Source organism: Adiantum capillus-veneris, chromosome 24, assembly GCF_014529385.1.
Source record: "Adiantum capillus-veneris isolate H3 chromosome 24, ASM1452938v2, whole genome shotgun sequence".
NCBI classification, from domain to species: Eukaryota; Viridiplantae; Streptophyta; class Polypodiopsida; order Polypodiales; family Pteridaceae; genus Adiantum; species Adiantum capillus-veneris.
Window position 1 is genome coordinate 83592040 of NC_140954.1, and position 15729 is coordinate 83607768.

The window sequence follows — 15729 nt, forward strand, 5'->3', positions numbered from 1 at the left end:
TACATAGGTTGAATTTATCACTCCAGTTATCATTTTATCAGAAGTTGAGGAGCACTGCCTAGAAATCACGCCTCGAAACAGTTTTAATCACAAGTATATATGTATATCTTCACACAGCTATTAAGTAGCGGAAAAATTGGGGTGAATTGGCGAACTTTGTATGCTTTGTACTTCACCAAGCTATAAATTGGGCTTTGGATAGCCTAGGATGTCTTACTTACAATTCCGTAGCTAGTGATTCCTAAAGAGGGGGTTTTTGTCTAGTTTTTGCATGCTTAGAGGGCATTTACGGATGAGGGAGCACTGTTTAGGACTAAGCTAGTTGAGGACAGTTTGCAAGGGTATTCATGGACTAAAGAGGGAGCAGTCTACATTTTTTAGTTTGCTAAAACCAGCTCACATCTCGCACTTGAGTTAGGCAAGTATTTGAGGTAGCCTGTGTGGATGCTTATGATTGATGTTTAAAGGTGCTATTTGAATATGTACTGAAATCTGTTTTGAACAATCCAACCTCAGCCTCACTGTGTAAGGTGTGGTGGTTGAATGTTGACTTATAACAGATTAGATGCATGATTGTGCAGGATCATTGAAAGGTGGTCGAGGAGATTGGCTTATTGAGAAATGCACAGTAAGTGCTTGTAGATTTGATTCAAGTTGTAATGTTTTGTGCTTGGCATTTTAGTTTTCAAGTAGCATAAAGATTTTGTACCCTCTTTTTCTGTCAAGATAATGAACAACACACTGGCAACAATTTGTCTTCTTTCTCTCCAATTATAGGAGCTTGGGGCAAAAAGTGTTATACCATTGTTGTCAAAGAGGTCTCCGAGTGTTAGTGATGGACGAAATGATAGATGGAATCGCGTGGTCACTGCAGCTACCAAGCAATGTGTGTACTATCCTAAGAGTTTAGACTTTTTCGGTCAATAGTTTTATGCAGTTGTGATTCTCATTTATTTTATCAGGTCAACGGTTGCACTCAATGGTGGTAAGAAATCCAATGGATTTGAGCGATATTCTTGCAGAAGTAAGGGGTTTTCTGATTGACTGATGTTTTCTAGAATCTGGTTTAGTCGTTTTAGTCTAAAGAAAGTGTGATGCAGGCTGGATCCTACGAGGCCATTTTATTGGCAGATGCCTGTGCTACTTCACTTGGCAAAGGCCTACCAAGGGTTGAGGTGGATTGGAATGGCTTGCTTTTGATTGGGCCTGAAGGAGGTAGTTTTTATGCCTTATTTGCTAGTTGATATTGCTGTCACCGTTGTTGAACCTCTGGGATGGAGAGGTGAATATATTTTAATGGTGTGCAACTCAACTGGAAATAACACATACATATTGCACATTGAAGAGAGTATGCCTGAGATTTGTGAAAAAGTGCAAGGCCGAAAACGTGGAGTGTTGAGTTCCTTCATGTAGTGGGTAAGGCTGCATTCAGCTGCGTTTTGAAGGGCCTTCTTCATGAATGGCCTAACTTCAGAACTTTGCACAGGAAGGATTTTCCTCCATCTGCTAGCTGATTGAATAGAGCAAGTAACTTAGGGATCAAAGTATTTCCAACACAATGTGTAAATTGTTGAGAACTAAGTGCCTATTTATAGCTTTTGTCAAGTACTATAAACTGCACCCTGCTACAGAAGCAAGACTCTAGCTTGGTAGCTCACCCTAGCATGCTAATTTAGGCCTAGGGGGGTCCTGGAGGCCACTCAATGCTTCTACACTACCTAGTTGGTCAAGTTCTAGGGCTTCCAGGCCTTGCAGTAGCTTTCATGCTTCATCTGAGAGACACACTGTCCCCCGTGTGCTCAATAATTCTAGCGATACTGGCAAGTTTAATTTTCATTATGGGATATCTCCAAAACATTTTTGAGGTATGTGAATCTTCTGCTTAGATCTGCTCTTGACAGCTTCATCTCCTGATTTAGAACGCCTCCACCTGATTATGAGAGAGGGGCATATCAAACAAACACAACGCTCAATATAAGAGTCCTTCGATGGATAGAGGTAGACAGCCTCTGGGAAGATTTAGAGACAGTAAGGTGAAACGGCGTTACCTCAATTATGCTGCCCTTAAGACTCAGCTGGGGGTCTAGACTGCTGGCTTGATCAAGGCACCCTTGTAGCCAGGCTGCCCACGTTACTGATGTGGTTTTTGAAGCAGTTCAGGCTACATTTGGAAAGGACATTCAGGCCGAGCTGACAGCTTTCTGCTAACATAGAGAGGTGGCCACTATAGTCATTGGTAGAAAATATCGTACAAAAAAGTATGTTACTAATACGTATCTTGAGCTTTTTTTTGAAACTATATGATAGCAAACCATTTGACAATGTAGGAGAATAAATGAGAGAGGGATTGCGTAGAAGCTCGAAGGCTGTAATGGCCTGGAAGAAACGCATAAGCAGAATGGTGGAGCATATGGAAATCTAGAAGGTAGTGGCATTTGTCAAGATCTAGGCAAAAGTTTCAAATTTATTATTCATAACAGAGAAGTGGAGGGCTCCTTTCTGCTAGCTTGGCAAATGTTTAGAGTGAAAATTTGATAGATTTGCTAATAACTCTCTCTCCCTTGACTTATAAACAAGATTGGATTAAGCTCTATTTTGAGATTTCAAGAAGCTTTGAACCATCCTACTGTAGGTTTCAAATTTGTGAAAACTGACAAAAAGCTTTCAAGTATAGTGATATCAGACGTAATCTCGAAAGCAAGAGAGGTTAGCTATCTCTGGTATTGATTGTCCTTGTAGTAAAGCTGCCTTTCCGTCTTACATGAATGGAGCTTCAGTCCATGTAGTTACCACCGATTGATCTATTCTTTCTTGTGATACCTTGAAAGACCTCTTCTCTAGAGGTATTGAATATAGGGAGGCCTATTTGGTGGGCTACAACCTGGCACCAAATCTATCGCACGATCCTCAAGCCTCTCCGGTGGCAACCGAGATGGTAATGAGTCAGAAAAACAGTCTCAAAACTCTCGCAAAAATGCTAACCTTTCTTTATCTAACATAGAGAAATTTGATTGACAATTATCTGAAACATCACGTGCAACAATCAAGTACGTAGAATGATGATTCTTTATTATAGAAGTAATAGCCGAAGCAGATACAATAGGGACAGACTCCCCTCTAAGCTTTATATACAGGATGTGAGTTTTGCCCCTATACTGAAGGGTGACTTGTTGAAGGCATCCAGTACGCCATGTATACGGAATATCCACGGGATTCCCAACAGCATATCACACCCTTCCAGTGGCATGATGTAGAATTCTTCTGTCCACATATGACTGGATATGTAGACACAACTTTCCAATGATAGGAGTAACACTCTGAGTGGCAAGGACATGCCAACCCTGCCTCTGTTGTGTACCCCATCCCTTCAGCTTTGATGGCCAACTCTGGTGAGATAAAGTTTGCTTTAGCACTTGGATCAAAGAAGATAAGTGTTGTCTGGTCCCTAACTTTACCCCATGCTCTGCATAGCTCACTGGCATCTAAGGTTGGCCTATCACCCACAATATCTGGCACTAGACTTGTCGTGGATTTGGGCTTCTTGCCTTTCGTGTCCTCTTTATCATCCGAATTAAGCTGGTCTTCTTCTTTGTGGACAATCTGTAGCAAAGTGACCAGGCTGCTCGCATATGAAACATTTGTTCTCAGCCATTAGAACTTTCTTTTCCTCGAATGACTTGTGCACAGAAGGCTTCCTTTTTTGTTTCTTAGCCTGCGCTCCAGACATTTCGGCTTAGTCCTTGTCTTTGTTTGCCTTTTCTCACCCTTGGGACGCTTCAGGAGTCACTTTCACAATGGGCTTCTTTGCTGAACCCCTTTCTCGTGCCCTGAATCCCACGGTCCTCTCCCTTCAACAAGGCATGACCATTGTTGGCAACTTCCATAAGCTAAGTGAGGGTAGCCACTCTATTTTTTGTACAATAGTCTCAAAGCCCTTTAGGTAGCCCACGACAATACTTCTCAATGTGTTCTGTCAAAGGCACAAACCTATAGGAGGTTACTGAGAGCACGCTTCACAGAACCTCCGATTGTACTCCTGTAGGCTATTGCAAGTAGCCGCAGTTAGTTGGTGCCAATCCTTCATTTGACAGAATTCCAGTCGTGGTGGAGTACTTTTCAAGCAAGGCAAAGTGTGTGCACCCATTGATGAGTATATCCGCAAGAAGATTTTGTTTGAGTGTCATGATGCTCCCAACGCGGGACACCCTAGCTTACACCGTACTTTGGCCTGCCTTTTATGCTAACCTGCATTGACAACCTCATGACCTCCGAGAGGGATATGGGTGTATCTAAAGGGACTAAAGGAGTCTAAAACGATCCATACCAGTCAATGTTTGAAATTATCTTCGCAATATTGTGGGCGATTCCAAATTATTAAGAAGATTAGTTATGTCTTCTACAAACTGGGATCTACCATCCGACTTTACTGTCCCCCTTGTATTCCATGTAAGCCGCTTGAAGGAGCGGTTGGGACAAGATGAAGGGGTCATTCCTTTGGAGGAAATCCCAAGTTTGGAGGATCAAATTGGTTCTTGATCAATGGGTCAGGAGGTCTTGAAAGGGTTCTTACCCCAAGTATTTGATCAATTGAAAGCACTGACCTGAGTCCAATGCTACGTGGGAATCAATAAGATCATTGAAGAGTCGTTTCCCTGATATTCTACCGAGGATATTGCTAAGGACATGAATTAAAAATAAGGGGAAAAGTGTTACATCCCTAGACATCAGGATGGGCGCCTGAGCTATGTCCAGCCAAGTGTGAACATGGCCCTGTTGTTAGGCCGGTTAAGGAATCCTATGAATAGGACTTTGGGATCATTAGTGAACTATCTCTGTGATCACCACACTTGGACTCTAGGCCTTTGGCATCTCTATCCACACATTCGTCTGGTCGCCTGGTGGTATGGGAGACCCGCCCTTGTGGTAGAGGCTAGCCTGATGGTTGCAGGCTCCCAGGCTCAGGGGTGAGCATGTGGCTCTATGGTTGGGAGATGAGCATGATGGCTACACTCTACACTCGTTTAAGCGTATGGCCTGTGCCATGTCATGTGTGCAAGATGGATCTGGCAAGGGACTAACAACTAGTCTCCCCCTTGCTTGGTTAGGCTTGGTTGGTCTTGTCGTGCCCCACCGTCTTGTGTGTTTGGGGCCCTTGTTGCATGGTGGGCTGCTTTGTCTTCATTGTTCTTTGCATGCCCTGCCTCAGACTAATCGGTTGGTGGGCCGGTCCCCCTCCAGGTCTTGTCACATCTTCATTGCTCCCTTTGGTGGGCGGCTCACCGTCAGCAACTCTGTTGCATGGTTTTTACTTTCCTAGGCTCCCATTTATGGGTGGGCCATTTTGGAGTCCATTGCACTCCGCGCGCCTCTCTTGGGCTACCAGAAAGTGGGATGGACCCCCTTCGCACCCACATTGCTTCATGGTGCTTACCGGCGGTTTTGCTATTTTGAGGTGCGGGGATGGTCACCTGGTGCATGGATGCCTCCGCCATCAGTGGTCATGTGTGCTTTGATGCCCAAGGGTCGTTTTTACCGATTTGGGTTGCTGCCCATGGGTCCACTGTTTGTGCCCTGGCATTTTGAACCGAAGACCTGATACTGAAGTGTTGCGCCTCCGGTCGGGACTCAAGCTAACATGCATCATGGAGGTGTGCCTTTTACTAGGCGTTTCTTGGAAACGTCCCATACCAGGCCCAGTACCCCTCCTCTACAAGCCCATCAGGGTCCCGTCTCAATCCACATAGCCTGGCTCTGCTCTTGCAGCTAACTCGGGTCCGGGCATCAATCTTGCAGGGGTGGCCAGCCCGTCGTCTACGTCCCTATCCACAGGTAGTCCCAAGCTCCAAGGTGCGACCTCCAAGCTGGCCCTGGGGAACCTTGCATTGACACCCACGGTGCACGGTGTGTGAAGTGGGACGTGGGACTAGATGGTGGCTCCCCGCTTTTCAGCCCTTTCAAATGGATCACTATCTGTAATAGATTCCCTGTGATAACTGGCACATAATTCTTTTTTTTTTGAAAGTTGCTAAAATTAGACTGATGAGTGATTGGAGGCTGAAAGTTCCCTGCGTCACAAAGAAATAAGGCCCCTGTCAGACATAGGCGGATGGACATAGCGAAAACTGAGTTGGACCCAATCAATATGGGCGTCATGGTCGAACTGCAGTCACATGCATCCGGTGGATGCACACAGCAAAGCTGAGCTGGCTTGCCAACTCATGACCACTGCTCAAGAATCATGGGCGACCCCCCCCCAGACCGCCCTCCTCACGCTCAAAGCTGGAATCGCTTTGCTGATTGGCTGTGCAGGCTATGGATGCCGCATGTGTGTGACTTGCATCCCGGACTGCCCATCTACGCAAGAGAAAGGACTGCTGCCCAGAGGCTGCCAGCTCAGTCATGGCCATCGGCCATGTGTGACAGGGGCCTAAATATAGCTTATATATTGTAGCGTACAACTTGACATCCTGGCTGTGTAGCCAGGTAAAGGTTTTGTAGACAGTTTTGCTCATTTTTTCCAGCCTAGCAAATGATTTTTGATTAGTGAACTACGTACACGGTTTATTCTTGTGCTCTTGTATCTCTGTTCGTATAATTTTATCTGTGGTGTGCTGAAGAGACATGTCAATATGGTTTGAACCATGCACTTTATATCCCCCCCCCCCCTCCCCCCCCGTTCCTGAGCAGACTTTACAGGGAACTATGTACACTGGTTTTATTCATGTGCTCTTATATCTCTGTTCATATAACTTCATCTTTGTGGTGCTGAAGAGACGTGTCAATATGGTTTACACTATGCAGACTTTACAGAGGAGGAGAAAGAAGCCATCATCAAAGCTGGTGCTTTACCTGTTGGTCTTGGGCCTCGCAGGCTTCGTGTAGAGACTGCAGCGATAGCGATGCTCTCAGCTGTCACACTCTTAGGTGATTCACAATGCTCTACAGGAACTTGAGCTGAAGATGGCAGTTGCGAGATGTTGGTCCACGACCTATAGACAGATGCTGCTTATGGCGGCAGGTGGGAACTCTAGCTACCTTGGTCAAGAAGTTGAGCTCATGGGCATGTTTTCAATCCCTATCCTTAACCCCCAACCCCCAAAAGTCCCTTTTTTTTGGGAACACTTGAGAAGCTGACTCTCGTAAATCACTTAGTGAAAATGCTAGGTGGATAGGAATATTAGTTCTATAGCAGGTTACATGCCCCAACACCATAATTCAATTGTCTTTCTGGTCCTTTTTTTTACTAGAAAGGCAAGGATGAAGGTTCATAAACCAAGTTTTGTAATTGCTTCAATAAAATTCCTATATAATGCTTCAGGATTTTGTATTGAAACGTATTCCAATGGGAGTAGCCAAGCATCAGGGGTTGATCACAACACCTTGCCTGATACATATGACATGCACTATCAACTAGCTCCAGTTCTGTGCAAGGTAGAGATGTGTCTCATTTGCGCCATTATTTATGGTGGCATTCTTTTGCATGTTTCTTTTCCGATTAGTGCCTAGAAATTAGCGTCATGTCGAGAATTAGGTCCTTACATGGTAATGCTGAGTGTTAGTGATGGTTTGGCAAAAATATGTTCAATAGGGCAAATATGAATTGTTTGGTGAGCATCTCTCTCTCTCTCTCTCTCTCTCTCTTCATCTCGGGTGTGTGTGTGGGTGTGTGCTAATAAAAAGAGGAAAGTGGTATAACCTTTCTATCACCCAAGTGTGGTAGATTGGTTATGCCATTTCCCTCTTGAGTAACAGGTCTTGAGTTCAACTCCTTGTTGGCTAGGTCTTTAAGGTCTCTTGGGATAGTTTCCTAGGACATTAGAACTCTCTTCTTCTTCTTCTCTCTCATATTTATTCTTATATATATATATATATATATATATGTAAGTCATAAATATTCTTCAAAGAGAACACGTGGTACTCCCATGGTCACGCGTGCAGGCTCCCCCCCCCCCCCCCCCCTTTTCCCCCCCCCCCCCCCCTTTTCCCCCTTCCCCCTTTCATCGGGGGTGGGTCCCAAATTGTATCTTATGCAAGACCAAGCTTTTGACAATTATGATGATGTCCTCAGGAGGTGGAGAAAATGTGCTTTAACCATTATTCAACACAGTTGTAGTAGAGTGAGAACGGTACATACAAGATAAGACAAGCAAGTGTATGCCCCGCTCATCGTCAAAGCATCTTGGAGGTTATCAATCTATGTTTGATGAAATTGTGGAGGACCATTCTACCTTTGGATACTGTCATGCCTGTATTATTAAAGATGGTAGTAGTTGTAGGCATCACTTGCCTAAGTGGATCTTATGAAGAACTAGTCCCAATCTGTGGTTGGAGCAAGCTTGTCATCTATGATTACAAAAGCGCAAAAAAATGTTTCATCCTTTGCATAGTGGAGCAGGCATAGCCATAGCCACGAAAGCAATATGGGAATCATGGGGACAACCAGCCATTAGACAAACTCGAATGAACCTACCTCCTGACAAAGGTACTTGACTGTGTGCCTGTCTGTATAAAGCTGACAACCCTCTGATCCAAGCATATCAGAAGCCCATCCTGCGTAGAGTGCCCTCCAGAAAGTCCCAATCAACTCTATCATAGGCCTTCTCAAAACCGAGAAGAAGAATCACCAGATCCTCACCTCGGAGCCATGCTAGGGCAGAAGCCTCCCCAAAGATATAGATGCTGCAAGATGTACTGAAAAGCACTATAGAGATCTGGGCCAAGCAAGTCCCAGTACTCCAAGAAAAAATTGAGTCAAGCCATCCTTACCTAGACAGCTACCACGGGGGAGTGCACTAAGAGCCGTGTGCAACTTCTCAAGCTGAAGTGCCAGCTCAAGCCTTTGAGGCATCTCCTCAGTCACAAGGCAAGGCATCTGTGTCCACACATGTTCCCTGCATGCATCTTGACGCTCTGACTGAGGCTCTGCAGATAGTAACTCACGGTAAAAGTCAGTAGCAACTGCACGCATGTTCTCTGGCTCAAAAGGAACTGACCCGTTGGGCCTCCTCAACTAACTGACCTTGGCATGCGTATGCCGAGGTCCCGCTGCCTCGAAGAAAGCACCAGTCACTATGTCACCCAATTGTGTCCACTGAGATGCCTATCGATGGAAAGAAAACTCATGGCACCGCTCCTCTGTGCTAACAAGCTCTTGGCGAGCCTGTTGTAACTGCTCCTCCAACCAAGGACTGTCTGGATGCTGCTCCTACATCCTCTGCAAGGAAGCAACACCCCGTCTGAGACACTCCTCCTCCTCTCTCGTTGCAGTCGAGCGAGTCAAAGACTCCTGGAGAAAGAAGCAACTAAGCTGAGCTAGTCCTGAGGCCACTCTGTAAGCAGGAGAATCCTGCATGTCCAAGCTCTCTGTCGAGAGAGCCTCTACTCGCTCTCTGAGTGCAGAGTCCAACAAAACCCTCTCAGGTATGCGAAGCATCATGCTCCCCCTCCTCTGCCTATCTGCCATTGTGGGGATCACTAGTGCATGGTCCGAGAGAAGGAAGTCCCTGCCAGGATGCCAAGTGTCCCACCCAAGCACATAAATGGTCACTAGTGTAGAAGCGATCTATCCGCGATAGATTCACTCCTCCCACTCTGCAGTCCGAACAAGAGAAGGTTAGGCTGTCTAGGGTCTTCACAAAGCTAGAGTGTTGCCACACATCCAAAACCCTCAGAGTCATACAAAACCTCTCCCAAGATGCCAACTCAAATCCATGCATAGTAGCCTAGATGCCACCAATCCTACCAGAAGGGTCCTCCAACATGTTGCAGTCACCCCCTATGCACCACTGCTCTACCTGCGGTAGAGACTCAACAATCTGTGACCAAAAATCTGCTCGTGCACTCGCCACATTGGGCGCATATATGTTCAGGAAGCCTCCAAGGCAACCCTGAACCTGTATAGTGATCTACTGAGCCCTACCTGGCACAACAATCCCTTTGCCCACAATGGCCTACTGCAAAGAATCCGCAATAGTCATACATACCCCACCCTGGATGCCTCCAGGTCCAAAAGCAACTGACCAAAAAGCATCATATCGTCCACGCAAGAGCTGACCACATCGTCTAATGCGGCTCTCACACAGATGATTCTCCTGTAGCATAAGGAGATCAATCTCTCCTCCCACAAGGCAATGTTGAAGCTCCCGACGCAGTCGGCCCCTCTGACATTGAAACTAGGCCCAACCTAGTCCCTGCACGTTCCATGAGACGATCGTGATGGGGAGCGAGAGAGAACAGATGCTGCCGCAGTAGCTAAAGGTGCTATCTTCGAGGGTGGCTTGGATGGGGAGGAATCCGCATCCGAGTGTCCTCTAGATAGACGTGGCTGCAAAGAGAGCCTGGCCCAAGCCCAAGTAGACCGAGCCATACGTAAGGCAACCTCCTCTGTCCAGGAGTCCTCATGAATGTGTATATAGCATGGCAAGCACTGTGTATCAGCAAAGAAGTGAACCACAATGTGTCTACATCCTGCTGCATCTGGAGGGGTCACCGCAAACTTGGCCAATGGACACAGTTTGAAGCATGTCTGTAACTCCTAGGTCTCCCATGTGGTGAGAAAACTCTAGGGCCTGTGTATGCAGTCACTCCAACAATGAGTCGAGAGTCCACTCAGTCTGGGCCCTGCCGCAAAGGAGAAAAGAGAAGCCAACCACTGAGTCCAAGGCCTCTATCCCCCTAGCTGCAAGGAACAGAACATGAACCCTGAAGCAGGCTGCCTCAAGGTTTGATGAGGAGTCGCCGAGAAAACTTGTAAAGTTGCAAGCAAAGAAGTCCCATCGGTGCCTAATGTCAAAACTCGTCAGACCACGAGGGATTGATGCAAAGGGAGACGTTTGTACCTGTAGAGGGGGTCACAACAAAGGTTGTCCCTCTCTCGTCAAGCGACTGATGTCAAAGGTGCTGCCAAGAGATCTCCTAGCAGTCGGAGATGGCCCTGTTCCCTGGGTCGACTGTGGAACTGGAGCGGGAGGGGGGGGGGGGGGGGGGGTTCTAGGAGCAGGGGGAGGTGGGGGAGAAGAGGGGCAGGGGGGGACCGGCAAAGGTAGAGGGGCGAGGGGGAGAGGCGGCGAGGGCAGGAGGCGGGGGCAAAGCTGATGAGGAGGGGGGAAACTCGGGGGGAGGAGGGGCCGTCGAGGGTGAAGCTGAGGTGGGGGCTGGAGCAGGGGCCTCGTCCTGCTCAAGAAGACCAAATCGGTTCCCCGTGGGAACCCACTGCTGCTGGGCAGGCACCTGAGGACCACTCTGAGTGCCAGGCTGTCGCTGTGGCCCCTTTCATCGTCGACCACGAACCTGCTGCCATCCCTCCTCCGATAAAGCCCCAGGCTTGGAGGGTGGCTCTATCGGTGTGCTCTGTGTCTCTGTCCTGGCTGCTGGCCAGCCCTTGTAGGCTGGGGCTGAGTTTGTGGTGTAGGTCGGGGCCTCCTCCATGGATAGGCCTTTGCAAGATGGCCCATCTGTCGACAAATGAAGCACTGGTTCGGGAGGCCCGAGTACTCCACACTCTGTTTAAACCAACCCCCACTCACCCAAGGAAGGAAGATGACCTTCAGAAGAGTGTGAGTGTCCCTAAACAGAATGCCAAATGAGGGAATGTCGTCTGCCTTGGCAGCTACTGAGGCTGCCGTGCGAGGTGTCTCTAGGACAGTCCAAATCGCTGAGCCTATCTTGGACAAAAGTGGTAGGTACTCCCTCCGCAAACCAGGAAAGCAGACAAAAATGGGAAGGTCTGCCTCCTCTACCACAACATCTGAAGCAGGGTCAAAACTGTGTCTCCACTGTCGAAAGTGGGCTTGAACTGCTCAGATGGTCAAGGGGCTCATAGCTATGACCTTGGATGCCATCTTGAAGGTCTCAAACTCGATCTGATAGTAGCCTCGTCCAAGGAACTGAACGTCCAAGATCTTGCCCACCTCTGCAAGAAGGCGGGCCTAGAGAAGGTCACGTAGCTCTCCTCTGTTGGGTTTGGTGCCGAGAATCTTACAGATGACGAAAGTCACCTGCAGATAATCCCCTTTGCGGCTAGGCTCGTTTGCTATGTCGGAGTAAGATCAAGTTGAATGGTGGGATCAACGGGGTCGGGCGAGGGGACTTCATCAGAGTCCCTCTGTGGCGGAGCTTGAGCCTCCATCTGTGTCTGCTGCTGTGTGTTGTTCGATCTTACGACCCCTCCAGGAAGATTAAACAACACCAACCACTTGAGCATTCTCACTCATTGATAAATGCAACAAATCTTGTGTTTCTATATCGTTTATGCGTAGTGTGAATGAGCAATCACAAAAAATGCCACAAAGTTCATGCTGCACTTGGGGAGTGTGAACGTGTCCTAAGCTTGCTACACATCTGGAGGGTGAAATGAGCTAAAAATATATCTTTCTCAAAGCTTGTGACACCTAGTAACACCAAAAAGAAAAAAACGAATGGACTGCCTTTATGAGAGAGAGAGAGAGAGAGAGAGAGAGAGAGAGAGAGAGAGAGATAGCTTGCGCACATGCAGGTCTCCGGTCTCTGCCTCCGACCCAAAAGTGCATGAAGCCCACCAGAACCCCACCACGCCCCTGCACTTAGCTACCGGGGCTCTCACCGGCACCACCGAGACGTCAGTAGGCGAGCCTTAACGGTCACCGCCGACGAGGAGCCGTTTCCTTGGATTTGAGCGTTGGTATTGGCTGTGGCACAAGACAGCTCAACAAAAGCGTTGACCTGCGTCGTGTTGACGGCTGGAGTTGGAGCATGTGCGCAGGCCTCCGGCAGATGGACTTCATTCACCCTCAATCGGCTAGCCATCGGAATAGCTTCATGCTACCCAACTAGCTAATGAGGAGTGCTACGACTGACGATCTCAGAGAGAGAGAGAGAGAGAGAGAGAGAGAGAGAGAGAGAGAGATAGATTTTATTATCGTCCTCGGAGGTCAAATATGACCTATGGGACCAAAGTTACATGTGATGTAGTATGTGTATGGCTGATGAGTGACTCTCGATGCTCCAAAATTGTAGTGATGAGAGTCGCAATGGAGAGCCCACACTTTGGCTGGGAGAGGAAAGTGTGTAGGTCTAAGTTATGGCTGAAAATGTGAGAGAAGCAAGTTCGGATGTGATCAAAAGCTGAGCACTCTAGTAGTGTGTGGTACTCAGACTCTCGAACTTGCAGTGAGCATAATGTGCACAATCGATTTGACTCTTCTCCATTGCCCCAACGCCCTATCTCGCATCGAAGGAAATGGGAGCTAAGCCGAATTGCTGCGATAGTGCGTATCGCGGACAAGGGAATAGGCTCAAGCATGTAAGTGTGAGTACGGTTTCCTCTCTCAGCGAAGAACATGGTTTTGTAGTTGGGGGCAATATAGGTGGTGTAATGTATGAAGCGTGACCCACCGGATTTCTCCCAAGCCGTAATACATTGGCGTTGTAGAAAAGCTTCATTCACTTGAGAGTCAATTGAAGCATCATGGAGCAAGTGTAATGCATCCCATCTCCCAAACCACTTCTTTATGTCTTGCATCCATCCCGTGCTCAAGATCTTGCTTTTATGCGTCTTTTGAACTTTTTTGCTTGCTTCCCATGCAATTGTAGGAAGTCGATGTGAGGGGTTTTGACGCATCTTTATCATGTACTCCACAACCCTTTCCATGTCCATAACTTCAATTGGAAGAGATCCCGACTCAAGAAGTAGGAATATATATGGTGTTTGTGTCTTAACTTGGAGAAAGTTTGTAAGAAAACGCTTTTGGACATTCTCAAACTCTTTCCAAGTAGACTTTGAGATGCTCCCGCCCCACACTTCAACTCCATAAAGAAGAACCGGTGTCACCAATGCATCAAAAAGATACTTCTTGAGAACCCAACACTTGATGTTTCCCGCATTACACATGTTCTCAAATGCATAATATGCTCTCTTTCCCGCTTCCAAACGAGGCATAGCACATTCATGCCACTTGTGATTGGATGGAACCTCAAGGCCAAGGTACTTAAAGCTCTCAACAACTTCAAGTGTCTCGTTGTTGTACACAATGCATGGCTTCTCCTTATGGTTGGTTTTCACAAGCATAACCTTTGTTTTGGATTCATTTACAATCAGCCCACTATGCAAGCAAAAGTTCTCAAGGACAACCATAAGCTTTTGTGCATCTTCTAAAGTGTGTGCTAGAAGCACTACATCATCCGCATACAACAAAAGCATGATTACCGCATTGCAAATAGTGACCTCTTCAATGCCTTCTTCTTGTATAAAGTCAAGTACCATTTGTTTTAATTGATCGATGCATAGACCAAAGAGAGTTGGTGACAATGGACATCCTTGTTTAACCCCAATAGTGCTTACAAAAATTTCAGAAATTTCTCTTCCCATGCGCAATTGACAAATCACCTTCTCATAGATTCGAGAAACCGCAAGCATAAACTCACTTGGCACTTGGAGTTCTTCCATCCTTCTCCACAAATTGTTATGTGGAATCATATCAAAGGCTTTCTTAAAGTCCACAAAACAACAATACAATCGCTTGCCTTTCAACCGACTTTCCTCCATGAGAACACGAAGAGTGACAAGATGATCAATGGTGCTATGGCATCTACGAAAACCCGCTTGTCCCTTTGCACGCTTGTCATTCTCTTCAGCCCAATCACTCAATTTCATCTCCATTATGCACCCAAACAACTTTGCCATAAGAGACCCAATCATTATAGTCCAGTAGTTGCTTACATTCTTTACATCCCTTCCTTTATGCAAAGGCTTAACCCAATTAGTACTCCAATCATAAGGCATACCATGTTGAAGTGCAAGGTTGAACATATCACACATCCACTCATGGGTAAAATCTCCCGTCCATTTGATCATCTCCGGCTTGATACCTTGAAGATCTCCCGCTTTGCGAGTGGCCAACTTTTCAAGCTCACCGCATACATCCTCAATAGTAAAAAAAGACGACATACATGGGAGTGAACCATAAAATGGCATTTTTTCAGTATTTGCTTGCTCATATAATTGCCTACAATGTGTGTACATATCCACTAGACTCAAGTTACCAAAATTCTCAACCCGCTTGCCTCTCAAGTTTCTCCAAAATCTTCCACATGCATGTGCCTTTTCTTGGACTTGAAATTCTTGTTGCTTTACTTCCCATCTTCTTCTCTTCTTTTGAATCAATGCCTTGTATGTATGCAAATGACTTTGATAGTTGTCTTTGTCCATAGTTGCATCAAGCTTTATCAAGGACTTTCGAGCATCTTGACATTCTTTATCAAACCACCTTTTGCGAGATCTATCTTTGTTGATACCATGGAGATGCTTTATGGCAAAGCATTCTTCCGCACAAGAACAAATAGCTTTCTTGAAAGCTTCCCATTTAGTTTCCAATGGTGCATCACATTGAAGCTTTGTCATCCATATAATTTTTGCTCAACCATTTCAATGTACATTGGTGCCCGTTTGAAATCCATACATAGTGATAACTTCTCTTTCCTTGGGCTGAGATTATCATGCTTAGTTGCTTCTCCACATGAAAGGTCAATACATAAGGTGCGATGGTTGGATTCCGGGGTCCATTGACCAAACATAAAACTCTTTATGTGATACATGATGGCTTCCGAGAGTAGCATATAGTCAATCACACTATCCCCATTATGTCTCCTACATGTAAATCCATTGGTTCCACTCCACAAAGATACACCATTGGCAATGAGCATACCCGTGCTATTACACATGTGTAAAAGTAACTTTCCATAGTGATCCGACTC

At 46.4% G+C, this 15729-nt stretch overlaps 1 protein-coding gene across 1 annotated transcript in view; it reads left to right on the plus strand.

Annotated features, from left to right (window-relative positions):
* LOC147426684 (methyltransferase) overlaps positions 1-7317 on the plus strand; it is a 62432-nt gene extending 55115 nt beyond the window's left edge. Inside the window, exons 4-8 of the mRNA XM_086498531.1 lie at positions 582-628; positions 778-886; positions 963-1024; positions 1101-1215; positions 6802-7317. Of these exons, the coding sequence (XP_086354657.1) occupies positions 582-628; positions 778-886; positions 963-1024; positions 1101-1215; positions 6802-6953 (485 nt within the window). The 3' untranslated portion in view covers positions 6954-7317. The remainder of the gene's footprint in view (positions 1-581; positions 629-777; positions 887-962; positions 1025-1100; positions 1216-6801) is intronic.
* Positions 7318-15729: the final 8412 nt, after the last annotated feature.